The 27988-nt window shown below is 45.0% G+C and overlaps 1 protein-coding gene and 1 long non-coding RNA gene across 2 annotated transcripts in view; one reads left to right on the top strand and one right to left on the bottom strand.

Moving 5' to 3' along the window:
- Nucleotides 1-6327: 6327 nt before the first annotated feature.
- ZNF185 (zinc finger protein 185 with LIM domain) overlaps nt 6328-27988 on the bottom strand; it is a 53836-nt gene continuing 32175 nt past the window's right edge. The window contains exons 18-24 of the mRNA XM_028138174.2: nt 20138-20335; nt 17735-17845; nt 16348-16428; nt 14158-14229; nt 11868-11970; nt 9729-9827; nt 6328-8546 (exon numbers count right to left, since the gene is read on the bottom strand). Coding sequence (XP_027993975.2) covers nt 9729-9827; nt 11868-11970; nt 14158-14229; nt 16348-16428; nt 17735-17845; nt 20138-20335 — 664 coding nt within the window. The 3' untranslated portion in view covers nt 6328-8546. The remainder of the gene's footprint in view (nt 8547-9728; nt 9828-11867; nt 11971-14157; nt 14230-16347; nt 16429-17734; nt 17846-20137; nt 20336-27988) is intronic.
- On the top strand, nt 21546-25400 carry LOC129147803 (uncharacterized). The gene is made up of 3 exons (XR_008555013.1): nt 21546-21663; nt 21784-21917; nt 25344-25400. It is a non-coding gene; the product is annotated as an uncharacterized LOC129147803 (long non-coding RNA).

Here is a 27988-nt window from a genome sequence, read left to right as displayed (position 1 = left end):
AGAATCATTGATCAGCTGCCTCCTGCACACTGGGGATCGAGCCTGCAACCCAGACGTGTGCCCTGACCGGGAATCGAACCTTGACTTCCTGGAAAATGGGTCGATGCTCAACCACTGAGGCACCCTGGCTGGGCTGAGAGAACTAAGGTTCTTTACAATTGCGTTACTTCCTATATTGATTTTAAAATATTTTGTCACTTTAAATGGAAAGCCCATGTAGTATGTCTCATTAACACGTGATCTTATTTAACCAAGTATTCAAATATCCTGACAACTTTGATATTTTTCCTTCCTAAACTCAATCCTCAGTGATATATTCTTGATCTCAATCTTTTTTGACAGACTCTGGAAAATCACAAGTGCCCTTTTACCTTGTAAAAACAGAGGTGTTAGAAAGAATTAGGCTTATTTGATACTAGAGGCCTGGTGCACAAATTCTTGCATGGGTGTGGTCCCTCAGGGTGGCCTACAGAGATCGGGCCCCAGCCTTGCAGGCCCGAAACCCCACCTTACACCCTGCCTTGGCCTGGCACCACCCTCTCACCTGTTTCACCATCCCACCTGAAAGGGCAATTGATTGGGGCTGGGCCCCCAACTGGCTCCCTCAGTACCTGGGAGCCTGGCAGTGGCCCCACTGCCCTGCCACTGCCATTGGTCGCCATCTGCGGGGTGATCAGTCTGGGCCGGGCCCCCTGCCTGGCTCCCTCAGTACCTGGAACCTGGATGGTAGCCCTGTCCCCCACCACCGACGCTCGTTGCTGTCTGCAGGGCGATCAGGCCCCCGCTCACACCCACCTTGGCCTGGTGCCATCTGCTCACCTTATCCACCATCCCACTGCTGTCCGCTCTTGTCAGGGCCCATCGGGGCTGGCAGTGCCTCCACTGCTGCTCACTGCCAGTGCCACATCTTCGACACCTGCCATGTTCCATGCTGCCCCCTGGTGGTCAGCGCACATCATAACGAGCTGTCAAACTCCTGGCCTCCTGGTCAAACTCCTGGTCCAACGGCTGCCTGAGAGGACAATTTGCATATTAGGCTTTTATTATATAGGACTAGAGGCCCGGTGCACGAAATTCGTGCACGGCAGGGAGGGGGAGTAGCGGGGGGTGTTGTCCCTCAGCCCAGCCTGCAGTCTCTCCAATCTGGGACCCCTCAAGGGACCTTCATTTTTTCCTTCAAGAGTGTGGTGGAAAAACCCTAGATTACCTTCTTGGATTCTTATAACCCAAATTACCAAGAACACTGCAATTGGTGGCCTACAGGGAGCTTTGCCAATGAGTTGTCAGAAAAGGTATTTACTCTCAAAATGGTTTGGCTCAGTGGATAGATTGTGGGCCTGCAGACTGAAGGGTCCCAGGTTTGATTCCTGTTAAGGGTATGTACCTTGGTTGGAGGCATACCCCAGTGGGGAGTGTGCAGGAGGCAGCTAATGGATGTTTCTCTCTCATTGATATTTCCGACTGTCTATCCTTCTCCCCTCTTCTCTGTAAAATAAATCAATAAATCAATCATTAAAAAAATTTTTTAAAAGGTGTATCCTCTGCAGCTCATGCAGCCCCTGGGTTGTGTCCACTGGGCTAGGGGCATGTCCCTGCCACCTGGTGGTGGCTGCCGGGGTCTCTGCACACCCCAGAGGCCAGCAGCCATCCCCCTGTGGAGGGCGCTAGGCTTGGGGCATGGACACAATCTGCCACTTGGTGCTGGAGCTTGGAAAGCCTCTGGGGTGGGGCGGGAACATCCCCGTCTCCAAACGCCCCAAGGCCAGCAGCCAGCCCCACCATGGGCCCCAGGCTCGAGGCTTGCAGGGACCCTGGGCAGCACGCAACGGTGGCTGCCAGGGTCTCGGCAAACCCAGGAGGCCAGCAGCAGCCCCTGGTCCTGGGCGCCTGGCTGGGGGCGTGGTCCCAAACCGCCGCTTTGTGCAGGAGCCTTTGCAAGCGGCTTGGGGAGGCCAGCAGCCAGCCTGACCATGGGCCTCAGGCTCAGGGCTTGCAGGGACCCTGGGCAGCACGCAGCAGTAGCCGCCAGAGTCTCAGCACACCCCAGAGGCAAGCGGCAGCGCCTGGCTGGGGGCATGGCCCCAAACCGCCGCTTTGTGCAGGAGCCTTTGCAAGCCGCTGGGGGTGGGGCGGAACATCCTCACATCACTATAGCAACTTGGGGATGTTCCCGCCTGCCAGGTTGTTTGGCACCTACACCCATAGGCTCTGAGTGGCCAGGGGGCGTTCTGGGACCCCTGCCGCTCAGGACCTAAGCACGGGCCTACAGGCTAGGAGCGGCCTGGGTCCGGAGGATGTTTCCTGGACCCAGGCCGCTCAGCACCCGCATATGCAAATTAACCGCCATCTTGTTTGCTCTGATTGGCTGTGGGCATAGCGGAGGTGCAGTCAATTTGCATGTTTATCTATTATAAGGTAGGATATGGAGTTGGGAGGCTTTTCCAATCAATCAGAAGAGATACCTAACCTTCCTTAAGTTAAATTTGTGTAGGCAAATTATTATTAATATAAATATTTCAGAAATTGTATGAAGTTCCTTTCCTGGAGATTGGTCAATGCCCTCACTGTCCATACATGTCCTGGTTCTGCTTTGCCTGATATTAAACAACAGTATAGAGTTATCAGCCATAATTCTAGTTATCTTTGAAAACGCTGCATGCCAAAGAAACAACCAAATTTCTTTGTTAACTGCATGGTTTTTGTAAGTCTTTTGTATGCACAGATAGTTTTGTATTTCATACTGTGGCTTTTCTGAAAGTGATTGTAATCAGCTTCAGGCTAGAATGCTTAATTTTTAAGAAAAAGGCACTGCCTCAGACCCCCAGGGAAAAGGACTATGGCAGGTGATCTGGGGGCACTGGCTTCTGATGACATTGCTACATAGTTTTGAGATCCTACCACTGGACTCAGAATTTCCAGAATTCTAGTGAAGAAGCTGATGGCTTCATGAGACTGCTAGTCCAAGACTGAGCAGAACAAGAATTAATCACATAAGATTGAATGAACTCGTGAAGGATGATTATGGGTTTTGCTTGGAATATTGCTGATGTTTAATGTGCTATTTTCTGGATATAATGAATTCCTTTCTCATTTCTCTTAAGCTATCCATAACTCATAACAATTTTAGTAGATTATCCTATCCAATAAAAGGGTAATATGCAAATTAACCATCACTCTGTCACAAAGATGGCGGTGCCCATAGCAGCCAGGGCAGGACGCTGGCAGCGTCACCCCAGCGACACAAGCCCAGTGTCCCATGCCCCAGTCGCATAGAGGGAGAGAAGGGCCTCTGGCCAGAGGCTGGGGCATGGGATGCTGGCGTCATTGCAGGCCGGGCTGAGGGACCCCACACACAACCCCCATGCATGAATTTTGTGCACCAGGCCTCTAGTCTATAATAATAAAAGCATAATATGCTAATTAGACCAGACATCCTTCCAGATGTCCTTCCTTCCAGACAAAGCTGCAGTGGGTGGGAGCCTAGGTAGAGGTGGCAGAGGCCCCCGGCTGTGGGGGCAGTGGGCGGGGGCATAGGCCAAGGCCCTTGCACAAATTTCATACATTGGGTCTCAGTTACTTTTATAAACAGGAATAAAACACTTACATTTTTTTCTCTGACCAATCCCTCCAGAATTTGTAATTTATTTTTATTTTTATTACTTTCTTTTTTTATTGTTTAAACTTTTACATATGTCTCCTTTTTCCCTGATTGACACCTCCCCTTGTCCCCCCCCCCCCCAGGACAAGCCCCCACCGCCCCAGTGTCCGTGTCCATTGGTTATGCTAATATGCATGCATACAAGTCCTTTGGTTGATCTCTTACCCCCCCTCCCCTGACTTCTCTCTGAGGTAGGATGGTCTGTTCAGTGTTTCTTTGTCTCTGGATCTGTTTTTGTTCTTCAGTTTTGTTGTTCATTATATCCCACAAATGAGTGAGATCATGTGATATTTACCTTTCTCTGACTGGCTTATTTCACTTAGCATAATGCTCTCCAGGTCCATCCATGCTGTTGCAAATGGTAAAAGTTCCTTCTTTTTTATCTTTTTATTTTCATGGTTATACAATTATTTGCCTAGGTTCAATAAGAACCTGCCCTCCTTCTTAACAGGATGTAATTGGAAAGATAACCAAGGCTCTGACTGAAATGTCATATTTGAGAAAGATGCTCATAGAATCAGATATGACCTGATAATTTAAAGTAACTAACACTACCCTATTATTTTTTTTTAGGTTTTAGGTGTGTGTTTTGTTTTTTGTTTCTTTATGTGTGTGTGTTTTTTGGCGGGGGGGACATACTGCCACCAAGTCCTAGAAATATCTGGTTAGGAGCTACAGTTGTAGTCCTTCTCTTTTGAAGTAGTAAAACCTCTTTTTCCTTTTCCAATTGTACTCACATAGCCTAGAAGGTGTCTGAGGTTGAGGTGAGAAAGTAGCTATAGGGGCACTAGTTCAGTAGCTATTGAACACTGGGTCTCAAGGTGCTCATTGGTGAAAGAATTTCTTTGTCATGTTTCTATCTTTGGACTTTCTTAATCATCCTTTAGAATTTTTTTATTGATTTCAGAGAGAAAGGTAGAGGGAGAGAGAAATAGAAATGTCAGTGATGAGAGAGAATCATTGGTTGGCTTCCTCCTGCATGTGGTATGGAGCCTGCAACCTGGGCATGTGCCCTAACTGGGAATCAAACTAGTGATCTCTTGGTTCATAGGTTGATACACAACAACTAAGCCATGCTGGCCAGGCTAATCCCCTTTTTTGGTGCTTGGGCTGCATCAAGACATAGATGGCATGCAAATTGTATTTTTGGATATTTTTATATATATAAAATCCTGTTGAATCATCATTGTTTATCAAGTGATCCAAGCTTCTGAGTATATATATATATCCTATATAATAAAAGTTTAATATGCAAATTGTCCCCTCAGGGATTCAACTGCTTGCTATGATGTGTGCTGACCACCAGGGGGCAGTGTGGAATTTATGAAGGCCCTGGCCAGCAGCCAGCACCCGGGGGAAGGAAGGCCCTGGGAGGCCCTAATCGCAGGCCAGGCCTAGGGACCCTACCCATGCATGAATTTTGTGCACCAGGCCTCTAGTATGTATGTATGCATATATACCCCGTATTTTCTGGTGTATAAGACGATTTTTTAACCCAGGAAAATCTTCTCAAAAGTTGGGGGTCTTATACGCCAGAAAATATGGTATGTATGTGTGTGTGTGTGTGTGTGTATATATATATATATATATATATATATATATATATATACATGTATATATAGTATTTCAGAGAGGAAAGGAGAGGGAGAGAGAGATAGAAACATCAATGATGAGAATCATTGATAGGCTGCCCCCTGTACATCCCTGACTTGGGATCGAGCCTGCTATTGGAGCATGTGCCCTTATCAGTAATCAAACCGTGACCTCCTGGTTCAGAGGTTGACACTCAACCACTGAGCCATGTCGGTCGGTCTGATTCAACAGGATTCTGATAGCCATGGGCACTGGCCTTAATGAGCAAAATGAAACTTCCTTTTTTTTAAAATAAAATATATTTTATTGAATTTTTACAGAGAGGAAGGGAGAGGGATAGAGAGTTAGAAACATCGATCAGCTGCCTCCTGCACACTGGGTATGTGCCCGCACCTCGGCCAAAATCGAACCTGGGACCCTTGAGTCCGCAGACCAACACTCTATCCACTGAGCCAAACCGGTTAGGGCAAGATGAAACTCTTGCCCATTGGTACACAGCTGGAAGGATGGGTTCAATGTGTGTGGGAGGACACCTCTGAGGAAGGTGTTTGAAGATGCATATTCATGATTACTGCCTAAGAAGAGTTGATGGGACTAGGGGTGTTCAAATGGGAGAAGAGTTAAAAGAAGAACTTAATAAGCATCTTCATCTATTTTAGAGGCCGGCACATTAGAAAGGGATTATAGATTATCAGAGGGTGATAGTTAAAGGAAACAGAATTCAATTGAAGAATGTATTTTATAAAACTGGTCCTGTAATGGGTTTACAGAGACTGTGCTCCTGGTCATTGCAAGTATGCAATAAGGACTATGTGGCCATTTGTCTGCAATTGTAATGAAGAGGAGGATGGCCCCCCCAAGGATAACTTATTCTTCATTAAGATCTGACAAGTCAAGAATTCTCACTTTTTGTGCATGCATAGTTTCAAGAGCTTGCTATTTTTTTTTCTCTTTAGATTTTATGCCTTTAAAAGTATTTACCAGCTTTTGTAGAGAAAATGGCTTTAGGTAACAGGAGAAAATAAATCACACAGCCAAATATACCACGTTATTACACTTAAAAAAGGAAGCCTTAATATTGACACTGTAATACCTTAACATTTATTATAAGTGTGTACATTAATGTGGGTTAAGCAAGTGATTAAAAACATTAGGCAATTAAAAAGCAAAAGTGTAATGCAACCACCCCTCTTCGAGTCTGCAGAATTCCATGCCTTTTTAGAATTGAAAGAGGTTGTTTTGGCCTGAAATCAATATTGGTCTTACAAACTTTCTGTCAATATCTTGCATGTTGGTTCTAAAACTCCCTTAAAGGCAGAGTGTATCTTGAAGGTGGGGAAACCAGCCTATCTTGGACCTCTTTATTCTGCACTCTATCAGCTGGGCCTGTACCAAGACTCAGAGATGGCACCTCCCACCCAAAGGAGTGACCTTTCTTTCCCTTTCACTCATTCACTTAGCATCTGTGTCAGTGCCTACCATGTGCCAAATCCCATGCTGCAGGCTAGACTTCAGAAAGACCAGCTTATATTTAGTGTTGGTAATCGTGCCACTTATTCCCTTCAGAGAAAATCTGATGCACATCTATGCAAACAACTGGAATGTTCCACTCTAATCATTTGGCAGGAAGAACAAGTCCACCAGCCAATGTGCATAGGGCTCAGAAACTAGAGAGAGATGGGAGGCATTTTCTAATTAAATCAAGAGAACAGGCCCTCATTTTTCATTAGAAACACTGTGAGGTTGTTCCTCCTCTCGAGGAGCTTACACAGTGATGCTGGTCCCAAAGGCAGAGGAGCACAATTGAACCTGAGTGGAGCATCACTGGCCTGCATCTGTCCAGCCAGCCAATGGGTTTCCACTAGCATGAGACAGAGTCTGGACCGGAAAATAGGAGGTCACTGAAGGCCCTGTGCTCAGATTGGCTAGCCCACTGGAGTTTTCCCTGGGTTGACAAATACTTCTTTGGGAAGGTCTCTGAGCAAATCTCTTCCCGGATGAGAGCATCTTAGTTCAGAGGTGTTTTCATAGAAAGAGGATAGGCAGATGGGCAGTTTGGTACTTCATGGGGGCAGGGCGGGACTCAGGATGCCCAGAGGAGCAGTGCAATTTCTCACCTTCCCCTCTTTGTAAGAACATGCCTCAGGAGAGGTCTGGGGGGTTGTGTTACCTGGCAGGATTAAGTAAACTCTGCACAGTGCTTGGCACATACTCAACACTAAATTAATGCTGGCTGTTGTGGTTACTGTACTGGAGAGAGACAGCAATGGTTCTGCATAATTCAATGACCACTTTTCTGAGGCTCAATTCCCTCATCTGTAAACTGGGGACAAGAATGCCCTCTGCACAGAATTAGTATGGGGATTGATGCCATTACTTTGTGATGTCTGGAATGTAGTAAGGCCTGAAGAAATGTTAGTTGCCTTTCTCCCTTCCTAATCCTGCTGGAGTGTGTACACTCTAAAACCTACTTTAGAAGATTTCTGTGTCAAGTTTAAGGACTGGGAATTGAGGGCAAATGTATTAATCAGCTATCAAGGTTCAGACATAGATGTTCCTTTGGTCTGTAGCCTCCTAAGAATCACATCCTATAGAATTTAAACAAAATTATGTAAACTTTCTAATACATGCCTGCAGGAAAAATAACCTCAACTATATAGTGAAAGGTGGGTAGAAGGAGATAATTAAAAACTGCTATATACTTCAATCAAAAGCAACTAGCTACTTTTAAAAGTATATGGAAAGTTTAAACATGTATATATGGCCAATAGACAAGCTAAACATTGGCCTATGCCAATCTCTAGCATTCAATGCCTGTGATTTACCCACCAGGGATCGTCATCAGTCTTTAACCTGGTCCCTCAGAAGCATCAGCCGTCTTCTTGTATTCTAAAGCCCCAAAGGTACACTCAGAGATGCGAACCAAAATGTGATTTGCTCTCTGTCCCAAGTCAGTACACACCAAACCCAATGCTCCTGCCTCTGCCTATCATACCAGGCCACCTAAACTCGTCAGGAAGCCGACCTGCCTTAGGGAAGCAAAGATGGAATTCTTGTTCAATCCTCTTTGCTTACGCCTGATATAAGATCATGGATGTGAAGCACTTTCTGACCTATAAAAAGCTACACACACAAGTAATTATCATAGCATCATTAACATATGCTACTAGATGTAAGCAAATTCAACTTGAGAAGGGCAAAAGCATGAAGAAATCAAATGGTGAGGGAAGAAGAGCCAGCAACTTGGGACAACTGAGGATGGCCAAACTTGTTCAGGAGTCATCAGCTTCAGGAGCTAAAAAAAATAGAAGCAGCCATGAGATTAGAAATACACATCCCATCTAATGACCAGTCAGAGGCTTCTGGGGTGGGTGACTGCGTCAGGTATCACAAGTAACAGTGCAGGCCAATGTGCCTTCTGGAGAGACGGCAAACGGGCTTGTAGCTGGTGGAACACCTGGGTGCAACCCATTTCCAGTGCCTTCAAGGGAGATATTCTGGTCTGCGCTTCTAGCTGAGGAGGTGCTAAAGATGAAGGGCCACCAGGATCTGGAAAGGCAGTGTCCTATGACACTGGATCTCATGTGGCTCAGACACGGGTGGATTCTGCTGGCTTGTAGCGTGCAAATCTATCTGCAGGCAGTGTTGACAAGGTGGCCGAGAGACAGTCCAAGCAGCCCTTCCTGGTCAGGCCAGCCCCAAGATGGCACCATCCTCTCCCACAGATGCCTACTTATCCTGGCCTTTACCTACTGCTGCCCCCAGCTGTATCTTGTTTTAATGAACCCCTTGGCCAGTGGTCGGCAAACTCATTAGTCAACAGAGCCAAATATCAACAGTACAACGATTGAAATTTCTTTTGAGAGCCAAATTTTTTAAACTTAAACTTCTTCTAACGCCACTTCTTCAAAATAGACTCGCCCAGGCCGTGGTATTTTGTGGAAGAGCCACACTCAAGGGGCCAAAGAGCCGCATGTGGCTCACGGGCCACAGTTTGCCGACCACTGTCCTTGGCTATTGCGTTCTGATTTTATGCTACACAAGCAATGGTGAAGCGGCCCAAGGGCCTATACCAGAGAGCCCTGAACCTGAATCTGAAGTCTGGGGTTGAGGTCCTGATGTTGTCATACACCAGCGAGGTGTTTCCCCAGGCCTGTTTTCTTCCTAGGTCTTCATTTCCTCGCTCCTGCAACAAGGCTAACAACATATGCCTGGCTGGCCTCTCAGGGCAGCTAGAGGGCTCAACTGAGGTGCTGCATCGAAGGTGCTTCTTGAGAGGAAGAGATTATAACCCCTGCAAATTGGAAATGTTCCTGGGGAGGGTCTTTCCACCTAAGACTTCAAAGTACCACAGGGCATAGGTACAGAGGACTTGGGGCCTCCTGAACATACAGGGTTGAGACTCAGAGAGAGATCAGGGCACATTTCTTCCCTCTAATAACCCTGGCTGCTTGGCCTCTGGGGTGCCAACACATACCTAGAAGAGCTTATCATAGCATTTCCCACAGTGGATGGTGTCACGGTGAATGAAGATCTGATCCAGGAGCTCACCCATCGGTTTATTACAAATCCCACACTGGAAGAGAAAGCAAGCCAGAGGTCAGCATACAAGTGAAACAACATAAATGAGTGCGGTGGGGAGGGAGCACCTGACCAAGGTAGGCAGGCAGACACTGAGCAGAAGGCACACTCTGGACTTTGAAGCAAACAATTGAAAAATGGCAGAAAACAGATACAAAACCAAACTAGAAATGAAACAACAAAACAAAACCCCACAGAAACTAGCAAGCAGGATGATTACATAGTGGGTAGGAGCCCTGGTTTTAGAACTAGGCCTGGGTTTGAGCCCTAAATCCACTAAGCAGGTCCTCAAATAACATGGTTTTATTTCTACATTGATGAGATGCTGTAGGAACTTAATTCTTGTTTCTAGTGATTAGCCTATGGTAGAATTGTGTGTGTTTTTTTAAATTTCTCAATATTTTCATTGATTTCAGAGAGGAAGGGAGAGGGAGAAAGACAAAAACATCAATGATGAGAGAGAATCATCATTTGTCCACCTCCCGCAAGCCTCCCACTGGGGATCAAGCCCGCAATCTGGGCCGACCTGGAATTGGACTGTGACCTCCTGGCCCACAGGCAGATGCTCAACCACTGAGCCACAACAGCCAGGCTTGGTTTGGTTATACATTAAAATTGGTTTAAGAATTTAACGTTATATGCTTAAAGTCGCAGAACCTATTGACAACATTAAGTGAGGACTCAATGTATTATCACTGTTTCTGTCATTTTAGTTATCGCGGACCAACACTTGAACCTCAACTTAGCCAACTGATGGTGCTGATCATTGTGGGGGTCACCTCCAGGAACACAGAAAAAATCAACAATCTGGCTTGCAACGTGCTTCACACTGTGAAGAACAGGGACACTGAAGAGTTATTATGATGCTTCAGCCATAAGTGTCCTCCCTTTTTTTCTAAATGTAACAATACCAGCTTGTATTTTAAAATGTCATATCAACCTGTTAAAGGTAAGAAAAACCTACAATTAAGGATACTGACAGACTAGTATATACAAATGAGCTTGAGCAATGGGGTGACCTTTCCTGAGAGGCAGCAGAATGTAGTGGGATAATGTTGGTTCTGATGTCGGAACCAGGATTGCTAACCCTTGGTTCTGAGGAGCTCTGTGATCCTAGAAAAATAACTCCCTTTCCACCCTGTGCTCATGGCACCTGACCTACCTTCCCAGAATCCCCCAAAAATATCAGGCCTCACCATTTTGCCACACCTCCAACTTCCCCAGCTCTTATGTGAGCGCCAGTCAGTCAAGTTTAAAATCACTGCTCCTCCATGTCTACTTCCCCGCACCTCCTCCCTCGCCTGTGGACCTCTTCCTTCTTCCTATTCCCTCTGTGCGACGGGCCAGGAGGCAGCTGCCTTTGCTCATGTTCAGCCACCTGGAAAATACCTCTGTGGGCCCCTTCACTCCAGAATCCGGACCCACCTCTCTCACAAAGCCTTTCTGGGGACTCCCACCTACTCTGGCTGAGCCTTCCCCTAACACTAGCGCTGTGAGACTAAATGCATTGAGAGCTACTTATTTCTCAGGCTCCTGGAATTTTGCTATTTAACAGGAGTGCTCTGGAATTAAGTGTATAACCAAAAGTTGACAGCATCTTCTAGGAATTTTCACATAAGTCCAGGAATCAGGGAATGAAATGTTCTTTGTCAAACCACATGTAACAACATGTTGAAAAATGTAATCCTACTTGGAGTCCACAGAACACAACCGGCCCTCAAATGATCTCCCTTGTCCCCTTCTTATTGCAAAGATCTGCCGTCTTCTTGCACTGCTCCCCTACAAAACCAACCACACAAGAGATCTTCCAGACTCACTTTTTCCATTTCCACATGTCATGTCCTGTTCTCTCATTAGCCCACTCTAGTCAGGCTTTGGTCCCCAACACTTATTCACTCCCTTGGACTTGGAAGCTCTTTCAGCTCCCAGTTCTGCAAAGCCGATGGAGTGCAATCATACTGAGATTAAGCCTTCTGAACCCTTAACACTCCTTAACTCAAGACAATGATCTCAGCAGCTACACCCTCTTCCTTACCTTAAAGCAATAGTCATGGCAGCAGATGCCAAGGTGTTCGAGGGTGATCTTTGGACAGTCTCTGATCTCTCGGTTGCAATAAGTACAGATTCCTCCGGTTGTTCTGTGAGATGAAAAACAAGAACCTGGTGGTCAGTCTGGCATGCAGACTACTAATGTGATACAGTTACACCCTCTCGTTTGATATAGCCAGGCCTAGGTTTTCTGCCAGTGTTCTCAGCCTGCCAACTTTTTCTGTGGTGTGCAATTGGCCACACAGCCCTGGGCCAGCCTAGGCCACTGTGGATCCTCACATTATTTCCAGAAAGTGGTCATGCATCTTCATACTCACTATCAAATGTGTAGACACCCCGATGTGATTCTTATTCCAGTCAGCTTTCCTCTCCCTGACCTTTGCCTAGCTTAACTGCTCCCCTCTAGAACAGGAAGACCCATGTCTTCTCCTACAGGAGACATGTACCTGTATGCCAAGCATGTCAAACTCACGGCCCGCAGGCTGCATGCAGCCCACAATGAATATTTTTGCAGCCCAGCCAATATAATGGCATGTAAGAAACATTTTAATAAAAATCCCATAACTTCATTTTTATAATATCCTGTTATACGTAATTATTAATAACGAACTACAACGTTCGCTAATGACTGATGACTGTAATCATGTTGCATTCATTTCCCTTATGCGCCTTATGCACAGGCGCACCATTTCTCTCCACTCATACCAGCAGCGAATATTTTAGCAGCCGATGGCCACATCATTAGTCTTGGACTGACTTGTTTGGTGTGCGCAACAGGAAATATTTCGCTTTCGGAGAACAAGAAAAATAGGTTTATTTGTGTTATGCTTATTGATTTGTAGAGTTATTCAGTGTCTGGTAAGTTAATGTTCAAGAAAAAATATTAATTTTTAGTAAAATGTTCTATTATATTATGTTAACGATAACTCATTTATTTCAGCCCTTAATATTCAGCATGTCTCTATCGAAATAAACCTACGTTTCTACGAAAATTGAAGCATTTTTTTTTTTGTGGCCCACATAAACTTAAACCTTGTTTATGTGGCCCGTGTTAGCCTTTGAGTTTGACATGCTTGCTGTATGCCCTACCAAGCCACCTGTCTTGATGGCACTTCTGTTCATGCCTGGGACCACTGAGCCCTGCCTCTCAGACCATACACTTTTGGACCCATGTAATACTTACTGTGTGATTTACAACACATTATTTATTCTTTCCAGACCTGTTTTCTTCACTGTGACCTGAGTAAACTGCATCTCTAAGATTCCTTGCTCCCCTATGCCAAGAATTGAAAAATAAGACTTCTTGCTCTGGCAAGGTGGTTCAACTGGTTAAGTATTGTCCCACACACCTAAAGGTTGCAGGTTTGATTCCCGGCCAGGACACATTCCTAGGTTGTGGGTTCAATCCCCAGTCGGGGTGTGTATGGAAGGCAACCAATCAATATTTCTCTCTCTCTCATAGATGTTTTTCTCTCTCTCCTTCCCTCTCTCTCCAAAATCAATAATAAATATTAAAAAAAGAAAAACAGTAGTACTATTTTTTCATTAAGACCATTCCAAGACTGCTGTCATCTAGTGACAGCTTTTGAAAATGCTAAATAAGATGCTCTCTGCACCTTCATTCATTTCAAATGAATGGTTCTTTCTCTTTTCTGGATTCTTGATGAGAGCAACCCACATTTCTTCATTTCCCACTCACCACTCTCATTTATAGTTCTTTTCCTTCTAGTCCAGTGGTCGGCAAACTCATTAGTCAGCAGAGCCAAATATCAACAGTACAACGATTGACATTTCTTTTGAGAGCTAATTTTTTTAAACTTAAACTTCTTCTAACGCCACTTCTTCAAAATAGACTCGCCCAGGCCATGGTATTTTGTGGAAGAGCCACACTCAAGGGGCCAAAGAGCCGCATGTGGCTTGTGAGCCGCAGTTTGCCGACCACGGTTCTAGTCAGATTTGCAAGTTCATGAAGTGATCAATTAGGTTCTAATCCCAAGGTCCTCTCCTGCTGACAGGAGCCCCTTGGGCTTTCAAACACCACTATGTCCTTTCTCAGAAGCCCTTTGTGTAACACCCTCCAGTCTTAGCTGGGTTGAAGGCTTTAGTTGACACTAGTGTGACATCCCTATAAGGGATGCACAGTGATATGAAAGATCTGAAAGTGGATCAGAAGCAGTAAAACAGGAGACAAAAGCAAGTAGACTTAGTGTGGAAATCTCCCTCAACTGTTTCTTCTCTGTAGACCTGCGAGCTCCCTGGTTAGACAGCAGACTCACCTCTCAGAGTATGGCGTGCTGTCATATGTGGGTTTCTTCTCCATGTTGAAGGAGTCCTCAGTATTGCTGATGCTGCAGGGGGTGGTAGGGGAAGAGGACAGCAGAAAATGAGAGCCAGGTAACTACCACAGTCATGAGTGGGGATGCTTTTCTCATTAACACAGTTGAGACATGACTCTGCATGGCCAGCTATCATCTGTTATGCAAAATGTCACAAGAAGCTTTAAACTTGGCGCCAAGCAGGCATAGTTCTCTTGGAGAAAAGCTCTTGCATGGGGGGGCAAAGAGGATCTGCCATGGTGAAGCATGGCTCTGATTCTTGAGGCTGTGTATACCATGAGGGCCCCCCATTTCACTGACCAGTGGGAAAAGAGCAGGGCTTTTCTCCCCACATATGTGTGTGAGTTGTAATGCGACAGTCACCAGGAGCCCACTCACAGCAGAAATTAGACACTACAGATGGGAACAAAGAAAACATTCCGACATACACCTGTGCTTGGGTTATAGGAAGTGAGATTTTTTCCCCCTTTTTCTATCATCATTTTTCAATAACAAGACTTTTTATAATACAAACTAATGGTTAAAAGATAAAACCATTGCCAGGGAAGGACTACTAACTACAAGCCCTGCGGGATGCTTAGTGTAGCTGCTATTCTCACAGGAGCCATATAATGACCCCCTGAGGTAGTTAGGAAAACTGACTCAGAGGGTAAATGACCTGGCTAAGGTCACACCCAAAGGAAGGGGTGAGCTAGAGTTTCAGCCCAGGCTCTAATTTCTTCTGAGAATTAAGCTTATCTCAGAGCTCCTGAGGCAAAAGGGGAAAACACAATGGACTGGACAATTCTCACTATCCAATCAAGAAATCCACTGGCTTGTCGTAAGATCTACCATTTTGACTGGATGTTAAATTTCATTTTAAAATTAATTTAATTGTCAGAGTGTAAGAAATAAATTTAACAGAGTGGTGGGACTGGGAGAAGAAAAACCAAAAGAAGGGACAAAGTTCGGTCACATGACACTCACAGAGGCAGATGCCAGATGGCCAGGGCAGTTCCCTTGGGGGTGCTTGAGGTTTTATATACATTATTTCTAAACTCAAAGCCTCTCTGAACAAAGCTATAGAGATAGAAAATAGATCAGTGGTGGCTAGGGGCTGTGTGGCTGGTGGTGTGGAGAGTTGCTAACGGGTACAGGATTTCCTTCTGGGGTAATGAAAATGGTCATGGGGAACTGGATAGTGCTAATGCTTGCACAACATTGTAAATGTACTAAAGCACCACTGGACTGTGCATTTTAAAAAGTGAAATTTATGATATGTAAGTTATACCTCAATAAAGCTGGTGAGAAAAACCACCCTAAGGCGTTGCAGATGAAGAAACTGAGGCTCAGAAAGTTGAGTATCTTGTCCAAAATAATTTAGCCACTGGGGGTTGAGGTGGGGCTTGAACATGACCTCCATGCCCATGGTCATCATTTCATAGCACCAGTGAAAACTAGTTCAGAATCCCTAGAGGCCCAATCCTCAAATAAGACCAGGATGCTTCTCTGTTTCTAAAATCCTCACCCTAGCAGTGAGATGGTGTGTCATAAAAAAACATTCCCATGGGGGGAAGCTGTCTCAGTGTAGGTTGTTTTCATTGATGTGGCACAGGGGAAACCCTCACATGGCTTCAGGAAACAAGAAGATGAAGAGATGACGAGTAAAAAGTTACACACATATAAGGACCTACAGTCAAATGTGTGTTCAAATGAGACAACTTGGCATGCTGGAAAGATTGTGGGAACTGAAGAGAGAATCCCTATGTTCTGGAGCAAGATGAAATTCACTACATTGTCTTATAAGGGCCCCACCACTTCTATAAAGAGTGATACTCTCAGTATTTCACAAAAGAAAGCTTGTAGTCTACCAAGAAACAAAGACAGGGAGAAATGGATGGCACTGGAAGTGGGGTGTAAGATGAATTAATGATAAAGGGGGAACACAAAGGCACTGAGGTAGAAAGAACAGCTGGAAATGCATAAATCATGTCCATAGGCAATTACACCATTTATCCATTCAATACATGATTACACAGAAGTTACTCTGGGCCAAGTCCTGGATGAGGTACTGGGGATGCAGGAATGAGGACGACACAGGGCCCCGCAGGAGAAAGCCATGGCATGAACGATTCAGGAACTTGCTCTTACCTGCTATAACGTGAAGACACCAGCTTCCCGGAAGATACCTCACTAGCATTCATGTACTCCTTCACAAAGAGAATCCCTTTGCTGTAGAAGGAGCACAGCAGAACAGAAAGAGGTATACTGGGCTCTGGCTAGGTAGCTCAGTTGGCTAGAGCATCGTCCCAATACACCAAGGTTATGGGTTCAATCTCCAGTCAGGGCACATACAAGAGTCAACCAATCAATGCATAAATAAGTGGAACAACAAATCAATGTCTCTCTCTCTCTCTAAAAATCAATTTAAAATTTAAGAAAAAAAAATAAAAGAAAGGGGTATACTGAAAGATTGCAGGGGACTAGGCCTGGTCCCAAGGAGAGGTTCAGGGCTAGGAGGACTTCCAGCTGGTTTGAAGAAAGCGAAGGATAATGGGAAGGCCTGGGGGCAGAGGTGCAGGTGTGCCCCAGCTGCCACTGGGCAAGGAAGTGGCAAACAGGAGCTGCTGGAGTGCTGAGCCTACTGGGAACTCAGGCTGAGATCATAGCCCATGGGTTCGGCTTTCTGTGTGTGGATGTGAGAGCCCTAGAAAGAAGATCCCTGCAGCCAGTCGTGGTATGTTGTCCTACTTCATACAGATCTCAATACTACCAGAGCCACCCCCCGCCCCCCGCCCTGCACCGCTCCCTGCAGACTTCAGTGCAGTGGCCTGCCCATCTCTCCTCTCTGACTGCACTTTCTTCCTCTTCTACTGGGACCAGGAGAGTCTCCAAGCCACAATCCTAGACTTGGTCCTCTCCACTCTCTGTGAATCGACATCAGCAATCTAACCTCTCTCTTGTCACTCACGGAGCTCCAGAGGCCCAGAAGTCACCTCATGTTGGCTAGGCCCCTGGCGACATTGGAAACAAGGTCTGCCTCATGCTGGGCTCACCATGGTTTCCAATGTAGTCCCATTTCTGTGTCTGATGTTAGCAGAGGTCCCTCTGATCCCACCCCCACACACAAACCTCACTCAGACTCCCTGCAATGGTTCCCTTCCTACACTCTCAAGCTTGTAGATGTAGCCAGAAATGCACACGAGGCAGTGAGTGTGCGCCTCTCCTTATGATGGATGATGTGAGGGAGACAGACATACACCCTGGCTTCAATGGGCTTTCTTTGGCCTTTCCATGAATGTCCCTCAAGAGCCATTAGCAAGATTCTATGGATGGCAGAGCCCTAGGAAGTACCACCTCAGCCTTTCACTGGGATGGGTACTGGGGCTGCGCTATGTGGCCCCTTAACCAATGGCCACTAGGAGTTGGGGGAGGCACTAGAGCTAATGTGAGAGAAGTGACATGGGATAAAAGTCCAGTCCTTTAGCTCCATGGAGGAAACAGCCCAGAGAACATGTTCCAAGGTGTCCCTTCTTACCTGGTTGAGCTGGAGTCCAATTCACTTGGGGAGGCTGGGATGTAAACATGAGGCTGCTCGGCGGCAGCAGTGACTGTGACAGTGACCATACAGCTCGAGGGGTTTCTCACCCTGAAAGAAATAGAGGAAAGATGAGTGTGTCCATTCTGAGAGCTGATATCAAACAGGCTCAAAAAGAGTTTTTGAACCCCAGTCCCCAGACTGCCACCTCAAGTTTTTTTTTGAAAACTTGATGTTTTTAAAATAACCCTTGCAAATCACTGAGCTTTTGCTCTTCCAGACTCCTGAGGTCAATAGGTGGTATCACTAACTTTACAGATGAGAAAACCCAGGCAAGGTGACCCAGGTCACACCGTGAATCAGTGGCAAGATCCTAATCTTCTAGTACCCACACAAAATTCTACTGTAGCCAAGTGCCTTGGCCTGTGGCTTACTTGGTTAGGGCACATCATGGGGGTACTAGAGACTTGGCACTCAATTCACCCACTCATTGGATTGGAAAGCCCCTTCCTAGGATCAGCTTCCCCTCCCCATACCCTCCAGTGAACTTTCCAGTGAGTTCACAAGGCTGAGGGAGAGAGACACATGAGTTTAAGCATCACCAAGGAAGAGACTTGGATGCAGTTAATTCTGGAAGGCACTGCCCACGAGCAGAGGCAGGAAACTGACAGGTAGAATGATTTTTCTGAGCCGCCATCTTTCAGCTGCAACACACAGCCCTTGGCTTGGAATCTGACCTCCTAACCAGTTCACAAGGCGTTTCTCTGGGCAGGCTCTTACTCTCACTCTGCCTGCTCTCAGGTCACCAATCGGATACTAAAGCTGTCGTAGCTACCTATTGCAAGTCAGGGCATCCTGTTTGGCACCACCACTGACACCACTGGCCCATATGTGCCATCTGTATCACATCTGCCCATTCTCCAGCAGCCTCAGGCCAGCTCTATGGGTACACACTGCCCTGGACTGATTTTGGTTTCTCTCCAACATGCGGCTCCAGATCATGCTCTGGATGTGGTTTGCCTCCGCCTGGCCTAGGCTCTGGGGCATCACTCCCTTGCCAGAGAATCCAGTGCCCAAGACCTCAACTAGTTTAAGAGTGGGGAGGGGGAAAAACAATCATGATCTAGCACCTGCCTGGCTCCCCAGCCACATCGTCCCAAATGATGTCATGTGTACCTGAAGCTCTAGCCATACTGAAGGACCTCTCTCGTACCTTTGCACTTAACACCACCTTCTCTTTCAGGAAGCCCTTCCGGGATACCTGCCCTTTCATCCCAGGCCTCAATGTGCCCAGTCACTCTGTGCATATTCCTACATCACCCTATGACACAGGAATGCACCATCAAAACTGAAGGAGGTAGACTGGCTGAGAGAGAAAGCCCCATGGGAACCTGGAAAGACAGATAGGGGGAAAAATACAGAGCCAGAGAAAGATAAAAGCCTCAATACAAAGAACCTGGCACATGCTCTCCCTCTTGGGAGCAGCCTGTGCCATTCACTTTTCCATCTTCTTCCCCCTCTTCTTACCCCACAGGCGTGACTTTCCTAAACTCTAAGGGTCCCCAGGAGACTTGCAACCAGGGGAGCAATGGGCAACAGCAGCTTGTTCCAGGCTTACCCCCTGAATCTATTCCTAAGGACCCCTTTTCTCTGACTTCCCAGAGAGCTAAGCTCTCCTGTTGCTTCTTCCATGCTAAGCTCTTCCTTGTTTCACTGGCCCCAGCGTTAATAAACAATGCCTGGACTTGTGTTGTGAAATTTTCCCCGCACAAAGTCAAGCTGGCCATAGACAGGCCTGCTGAGGGCCAGGTCCTCTGTCCAGTAACAGTATGCTGTGTGCTCCCTGAGGGCAGGCAGGCAGGGTCCTGTACATCTTGTTCAATGTGTATATGGCCAGTATAGCTGGCTCACATGAGGCTATTCCCTACTCATGGCCACTATTGGAAAAGATCTCTAGGGAGCAAAGGGAACATCCAAATGCTGTCATTCAAGGCCAAACTGGTGGTGGTGGCAGTGGAAGACTTCATTGAACTTTTGTTCTCTGGCAGGGAGTCCCATCCACACCAGAGCACACCTTCCTCTGAGAACTTTCGTCTCCATGAATGGCAAAGGCAACCCTTATGCCTTTTCCAACCCAGGTATTCATGGCACAAATGGCTGCCAGATAATATGGTTCTGTGTGCCGGGCTTGGTCTAACAGATTTGATGTCATGGCTTCAAAATGAAGCCCATGTAGACCGGCCCCTCGGATGCTCTTTGCCGGTCAGCTTCCCACTGGCTCCTAAGCAGTCACACCTGCAAAAGGTAACTGGCCTGCTCAGTGTGTCAGGGTTTGTTCTGGGATGTGGAACTTGGCAAAACTCTGGCAATAGGAGCAGGAGCCCAGCACAGTATAGTTCTTACCTGCTGGCCTGGCTCTCCAATTCCATGAGCTGCTGGAGTCTTCTGGGGCTGCTCTGATGCTCTGGAGTGTTGGGGTCTTCAGGCTGCTGGGTAGGTGCAGCCGGGTCTCCCTGGCCACCTCTCGGGGCTCCGAGCTTCTCCTGCCAGGTCTCTCCCAGCTCGGTGACCACATTCTTCTCCTCAAAACCAGCCAAGGAGCTGAGGAAGAATGAGCTGAGGAGCGAGTGTTGTGGGACTAGTCCTTGCTCACCCACTGCAAGCTGATGTCACTTCCTGTGAGTAGAGCAGCTCCTCTCCTGGAGGACGGAGCAGAAAGGAGCCCAAAACTGCCCCCATATCAGAAAGCAGTCTGTCTCCTCCTAGGAGGACCCCAGTGCTGCTACTCCCTTCCCACTGACAAAGGCAGCATCACCAAGAACACCTAGCAACGGGCTTTAATGAGGTTTTAAAAGACAAAGTCTTCTCCTAGTTAGGAACAGTGGTATTCCTTTACCCCTCCTCCCACTGTGATGCCCCTTTCCTCTAAGCCAGTGGTTCTCAACCTTTCTAATGCCATGACCCTTTAATACAGTTCCCCATGTTGTGGTGACTCCCAACCATAAAATTATTTTGGTTGCCACTTCATAACTGTAATTTTGCTACTGTTAATGAATCGTAATGTAAATATCTGTGTTTTCCGATGGTCTTATGTGACCCTGCTAGCGGTTCTCAACCTGTGGGTCGAAACCCACAGGTTGAGAACTGCTGTAGAGCCTAAGACCTGGTCTTATGTGACCCTGCTAGCGGTTCTCAACCTGTGGGTCGAAACCCACAGGTTGAGAACTGCTGTAGAGCCTAAGACCATCGGAAAACACAGATATTTACATTACGATTCATTAACAGTAGCAAAATTAGTTATGAAGTGGCAACCAAAATAATTTTATGGTTGGGGGTCACCACAACATGGGGAACTGTATTAAAGGGTCACGGCATTAGAAAGGTTGAGAACCACTGCTCTAAGAACTTCCCTGTTCCAGTCCATCTGTCTTACTTAAAAGGTCCCAAGCCATATTTTATTCCCAGGCTCAGGTGCTCAGACAGGTGTATGCAGCCAGGCCCTGCAAGCTCCCTCCTCCCCCAGCTCTCTGGGAAGGAACTTGTCCCCAGGCTTCCCTGGAGGGCTAGATGGGGATAGGAGAGGGAACAGAGCTGTCACTCACGCTAGAGTCTCAAGAGGGTGACTCCACAATAGGGGGAAGAGCCATATAAGCTAAAAGGCTCCCAGGCACCTGAGATAGACTGCCAAGCCCATTGGTGATCCTCGATCGCCATCTGGTGGCCTGGGTGGGCAAAGCCGCAGAATAAGCCTTGCCAAAGATGATGTGGCTCAGAGGGGCAGCCATTTTCTTTATTGAAGGTCGCATTTCCTGGCGGGCACCATGGTCCCAGCTCAGGGCTGCAAGAAATGGCAGAGCGCACAGGCGCGCACTCACCGACCAGGAAGCTAAGCGCTTAGGAGGAAGGCACTTGCGCAGGCAGGTGCACAGGTATTGTGGCTGCTTTGTTTTAGAAGCCACTACTTCTCTGTCTTCTTTATTGGTAAACAGTCACTGCTATTATTCCGGGGCATAATAAAAAATAGCCTATTTTCTTCCCCTTTTTGGCAGACGAAAAAGCTGGGGTGAGGATCCTGTTGCCGCTCATAAATGGCAGTCACAACGGAACTTTAACCTGCTCCCCGTGGCTCAATCTGATCACGTACCTGCCTGTACACGTCTCATCTCTAATCTGAGGATTAAAGGTGGGGTGGAAGCAGGAGCGAGGGCTCATCACTTTAAGCATCTGGTTCAAAACACACAAAACTGCCTTTCTCAAGCTCATCAACCCCCCTTCCCTCTCAGCTGCTTTCTTTTCCAACAGCCAAACTTCTTGAAAGGGTTTTCTGCACTGTTTTGATACTTCCTCATTCTCTTCTCCCTGTTAACCTTCCACCAAACTACCATTGCTTCCCAATATCCCAAACTATCTGTCCTCCTTATCCCAGTGTGTCTATACCAATATGCTACCCTTTAAGGTCCCTGCCTCCATTGGAGGTTCCTCAGGATTTCAGGGACCCCAAAATCAACCATCTGAGGCTGAAAAATCTAATTGGAAAGGATCTGGATATTTTATCCAGGTAGATGAGCTTTGGAGACACCCCGACTTATATTTGCTTTATCCTTGGTCTCTCACCACAAATTTAGTCTACAGTCTTCATAAGATTACATTTCAGGGCAACAAAAAATCTTAAAAGCCTCCTCTACAAATATTAGTAGGAAGCTTTACTATTCATATTGAGCAGGTAACCTCAACTTGTACCATCTCCCAGAAACACAATTATGATAAAAATATAAACAGACAAAGACAAGAACCAACGCTTATATAAACCAGTGCATTTTGTATTTCTGTGTTTATACCTGTCTCCTGGCTGGGAAATTTAGAATTAAAACCATAAGATCTCTATTCCTTTTTGTCTGTGTGTTTCTGTATATATGTATGTTATATATGTGTAATATTTTTGACTCTATATATTATTACTAAATTAGCTTAAGAAAATCCCTTATGCTTTACTCCAAATGACTTAGGGATAAATAAGCACTTATATAAATTAAATATTCCTAAAACTCCCATAAATTACAGAAACAATTTCTAAATACTTGGAATGAAAAAAAAAAGCATTCTTATAAAAACTATCCCAAATGTTTAAAAAGTTAAAGTTCAAAGATTAGATAAATCTCTGCCAAACAAGACGAGTTTAATATTGTTACCGTACTTTCCGGCGTATAAGACGACTTTTTAACCCAGGAAAATCTTCTCAAAAGTCTGGGGTCTTATACGCTGGAAAATACGGTAGGTTAGAAAAATCTCTGACAATGTATATCAGATTGCTTAAAACCCAAATACCGTATTTTCCTGCATATAAGACCCCCGACTTTTGAGATTTTCCTGGGTTAAAAAGTTGTCTTATATGCCAGAATATATGGTAGTGTAATTTAAAAAACAGCTATGTCTTGTGAGTTATAAATGTTACAGCTAATACAAGCATATATTTTTATTCTACTTGAGTATATTCTTCCTAAACACAAAACAGGTTTACTGTTTGAATAAGCTAGTATTACATCTACTAGATGTTTAAGATTATAAAAATATAAATTTGCTTTTAACCAAACTCATTATTTTGAAAACTTTATTTAAACAGTAATTATGTTTTATAATACATCACTTTTAAGACAGTTTTCAAGATCTTTTTGGTAATTTAAAACCCTAGGCATATGCTAAATTAAATGAATTAATATTCATCAAATACCTAAATCACTTTTAAGTAACATAAAATACCGACACTAACCCTATTTTTAAGCTTACATACTTTTTGCTTATTTTTTGAAGCACAGAGAGGTTGTATTTAGATCTATTAATAAATGTGTTCATTTGTCCACGCTGAAAGCTATACTATAAAATGTATGTAACTATAAATTTTATGGGATATTCATAAGCTTTACTAGTCTGCTAAGAAATGTATATAACAGAAAGTTCAAAATGATCTATCCCCTTTTTTTCCTATAAAATAGAAGTAACTATTGTTAAATATTATAGTCAATATGTAGAAATGAGACTACTAAAAGTAATAATGGCAAAGAGGAACAACTCTGTATGCAAGAAAAGCAAATACGTTTTTGTTAAGGAAAAATAGAATAGTTTTGTCCTAAATTAAAATAACTAGTAGTTCCAAAAACTATGTAAGACAAAATATAAATGGATATTTTTATAATTTCAAAAGGTTCACAGAAAAGAAATTTTAATTGTCATGGTCAAAAGGAACTAAAACTTAATAAGACTATAAGATTTTCTCAAAAGAGCTCTAGTATCAAATCTTATACTGATGCATAACTAAAATCTGGCTTTCTCTCCAAAACTTTCTTGGATTGCTGGTCTGCTCTTAACAAAAGACCTTTATTTCCTTCTGAGTAATCTGTCTAAAAGGCAAAGTTTTTATGTTTTGCCAAACAAATGCCCTATTCTGTATACTGACTATACTATGTCTTCAATTATTTTTAAAAGGCCTTTTAATTTTAAAAGAAATAAGAATCTTTAAAGTCATGTTACTGCCTATGTTTACTTGAAAATTTTTGTCACTTTGATTCAATAGATAATTATTATTTCTCACTATCCCATAATCTTATTTAATCAAATGTCCAGACCTCCTGATAACATTTGACATTTTGCATTCCCTATACTAAATGTGAGATATCTTTCTTATTCTCTTCTCGCTAAAACTGACAGTGGGATTTCCCAGAATACCCAAAGGGTTTATTTGTTCTTTCGCCTTGTAATGAGAGGTGTTAAAAATAATAGGTTTGTTTAATATTCTATAAATTGCATGGAATGCACTGTCCAGTCACACATCCCTCCAAATAATGCTGAGTCTTTCCTAAATTAAATTTTAATGCCATTGAACTGTACACTTAAAATGGTTAATATGGTAAATTTTGTTACATGTATTTTACAATTTAAAAAGACCAACTTACTGGCTCCTCTTTGTCCTTTGGAGAAAGTCTAAGTCCTTGTTATGGCATAAGTATATGACCTTGCCCATCTGTCTGTGATCATATGGTCTTTGTTGTTTATTAGATTGATATGCTGTGTTCGTTTCCCTAAGACTACCCCCAGGGTCAATGATTCTCCAGGAGGACTCTAGAACTCAGCATATAGTTGTCCTCAAGACTAAGATGTAGTACTACAAAAGGATACCAAACATAATTAGCAAAATGAAAAGCCAGTGTTGTTAGTCACAGCCGAAGGTTTTTATTAAGGGCTGGTCACATAGGCACTTTCTGCCTGGCACCTACCCAAATTCCCAACTCCCAAAAGGCAATCAGAGATTCACCATAAAGCACATTGTTTGTACAGGTGATCTACGTCATTAGCCCAGTCTCTTGTCATTTAGGAAAAGGTTCATATGCGTGTAAAGAACTGTCTACCTTTTCAAGTTCCCAGAGGTCAGCCAATGGGTCACCTTGCAAGCAGGCCTTTCTAAGGAGAGCAGTCTAAGGCTTCCTAGGTTAACTCTTGTCTGCACACTATCCAGCTAACATCACCTCCTCCACTGCTTTCTCATCATAAACTGCAGCCATATCAAACCACAGGGCACTCCCCAAACATGTCACACTGTTACCTGTCTTCCCTCTAGCATAGGAGATTCTTCCTACTCCTGGACCCTTCCCTTCAACTCCTTGACAACGTTTTCAAGAAGAACATCTACCATCACCTCTGTGAAGCCTTCTCTGATTCTGTGAGACCAGCTAAGTCACATGGTCCTTCTAGTATGCTGCCATAGTACCGTATCCATACCCACAGGTAAACACTTACCATTGACCTCCTAAAGGGCAGTGACCAAGTCTCTTTTGTCTGTATCCCTAGTGCAGTATATGGCTTGGCAGGAGCTAGTAACTAAGTAAAATTTGATTTAATTGTGGAATGTGTGGTTCATGAATTCACAGAACAAATCAAGTTGCTCACATTGCTCTGCTCATTCCTTCCCCTGCCTTCCAACCTACATCTGCACTCAACCTTCCCTCCTGTCTCAGAGACACAGCCCTCTCTTTCCTGCTCAAGGCTCTAGAACCTGCCACACCCTGACCTCAGTGACCCTTCACCTTCAAGTCTGCTCATCCCTCTTTGAACTGCAAACTCACCTCATCTCGCAGGTATTTCCTCCCCTGGGCACATAAGCTTCATTCTGTAGCTGTTTATTTGCTCACCCTTTCCACATCCATCACTTCATGGCCAATATTTTATTTTTATTTTTAAAATACGTTTTAAAATATATTTGTATTGATTTCAGAGAGGAAGGGAGAGGGAGAGATAGAAACATCAATGATGAGAATCATTGATCAGCTGCCTCCTGCACACCCCACACTAGGGACTGAGCCCACAACCTGGGCATGTGCCCTGACCAGGAATTGAACTGGTGACCTCTTGGTTCACAGGTCAATGCATAATCACTGAACCACACTGGCCAGACCATGACCAACATTTTAGAGAGTTGTACACCTGTATCAACTGCACCCCATCTCCTCACTGACCAATCCCTCCTCAATCGACCATAATCCAACCATAACCTTTTACTCTCCCAACATGTCCTCCTCAAGGCAATTATAAATTCTATGTTGCTAAACCTGATGGGCCTATCTAAGGTCCACAGCACACAGGAAAGTTAGCTCAGCCTTGCTTTTTTTTTTTTATTATTATTATTGATTTTTTACAGAGAGGAAGGTAGAGGGATAGAGAGCCAGAAACATCGATGAGGGAGAAACATTGATCAGCTGCCTGCACACCCCCTACCGGGGATGTGCCCGCAACCAAGGCACATGCCCTTGACCGGAATCGAACCTGGGACCCTTGAGTCCGCAGGCCGACGCTCTATCTACTGAGCCAAACCGGTTTCGGCGCCTTGCTTGGTTTTCATGACTATACTCTTTCTAGTTTCTTCCATTTATCCAAAATTGTCTTTTTCCTCAGCTCCTCTTCCTCTAGAAGACCCTTCAATATTATTTTCAAGAATTTTGATCCATCTGCCTTTGTTTCTCTCTCTCTCTTTTTTTTTACCTTTCTTCTTTTTATATATTCGATTAGAGTTTTAGAAGGCCAATAATTATTATTCCCCCTTTTTTTCTTTTTGAGACAAAAGAAAAGCAGAAAATGGAGATACATGTCAGCTGGTAAAACAAATGGCTTTACAAATAGAGCCAAAAAGGATGACTCCCCTTGCATTCCTGAACCACAGGGACTTACTCATCTAGCCAAGGGCCTGGCAAGACCACTGCCCCAGACACTTGTGGAGAAAAGCAGAGAATTCAAGGGGCACCTTCTGGGCTGTACATACAAAGTCATCTCCTTCCAAAGACAGGGAGAATTTGGGGCCAAGCTTGGTCCCTGAAATCCCCAACTTGACAACCAAATAAGCCACTCCTTCCCAAGAGAACAGGAGGAAGCGAGACCAGTAGAATAAACAAAATGCCAGAAAAATGGCATTCTACCCGGCTCCAGGTGATCTCATTTCATTTTCCAGGTAACATCATTCACTGTCTAGCCCCAGATCTAATCTTCGCTCAACTTCAGGCCTGTTTACTCATAGCCTATTGGACATCGTTGTCTGGATTCTACAGGCAGTTGACATTCAACATAGCTCAAATGCCATTTGCACAACACCCTCACAATCTCACCATAGGCCCTTAGCTAGTTCCTGTCATGGTTTGGGTGCCCACACCATCCACCAAGTTGCCAAACTCTGAAAATTTTGGAACAGCCTTGGCTACTACTTTCTCTCACCTTTCCCCTTAACAGAGCAACAAAATTTGTGGCCTCATAACCTCTCCATTGGCTGAGCAGATGTCTCCTAACTGGTCTCCTGAATCATCTTGCTTTATACCCTGGGGCCTGATCCTATACATGGCAGGTGGAAGGAATCTTCCTACAAGTCACGGCTGCTCTGGTCTGTCATCTTAGTAATTTCACTCTCCTGAAAGCTATCAGTGGCCCCTGGGGCATCAGAAGGTGAGTCACACTTCTTAGCCCAGGAATAGGTGCCTTCTCAGCCCCCCTCAGCACTTCCCACCAAGCCACCAATTAACCCTTCCTCCACTGCCGCCACCCTGACTCTGTCTTTCCTTCACAGCATGCATATCTGGCAAAATCTTCTAGCTCCAACCTCATGCCACCTGCAAAAAAAACCTCTCCTGACAATCCCCCACCCAACCAAAGATGAAACCCAATTGTCTCTTCCTTCATCTAAAGCTTGCACTTTTTGCATCCCCTCTCACTAATTGGAACACT

The sequence above is a fragment of the Eptesicus fuscus genome, chromosome 1 (genome assembly GCF_027574615.1).
Source record: "Eptesicus fuscus isolate TK198812 chromosome 1, DD_ASM_mEF_20220401, whole genome shotgun sequence".
Taxonomy (NCBI): domain Eukaryota; kingdom Metazoa; phylum Chordata; class Mammalia; order Chiroptera; family Vespertilionidae; genus Eptesicus; species Eptesicus fuscus.
This window is presented reverse-complemented; position numbering and strand designations above follow the sequence as displayed.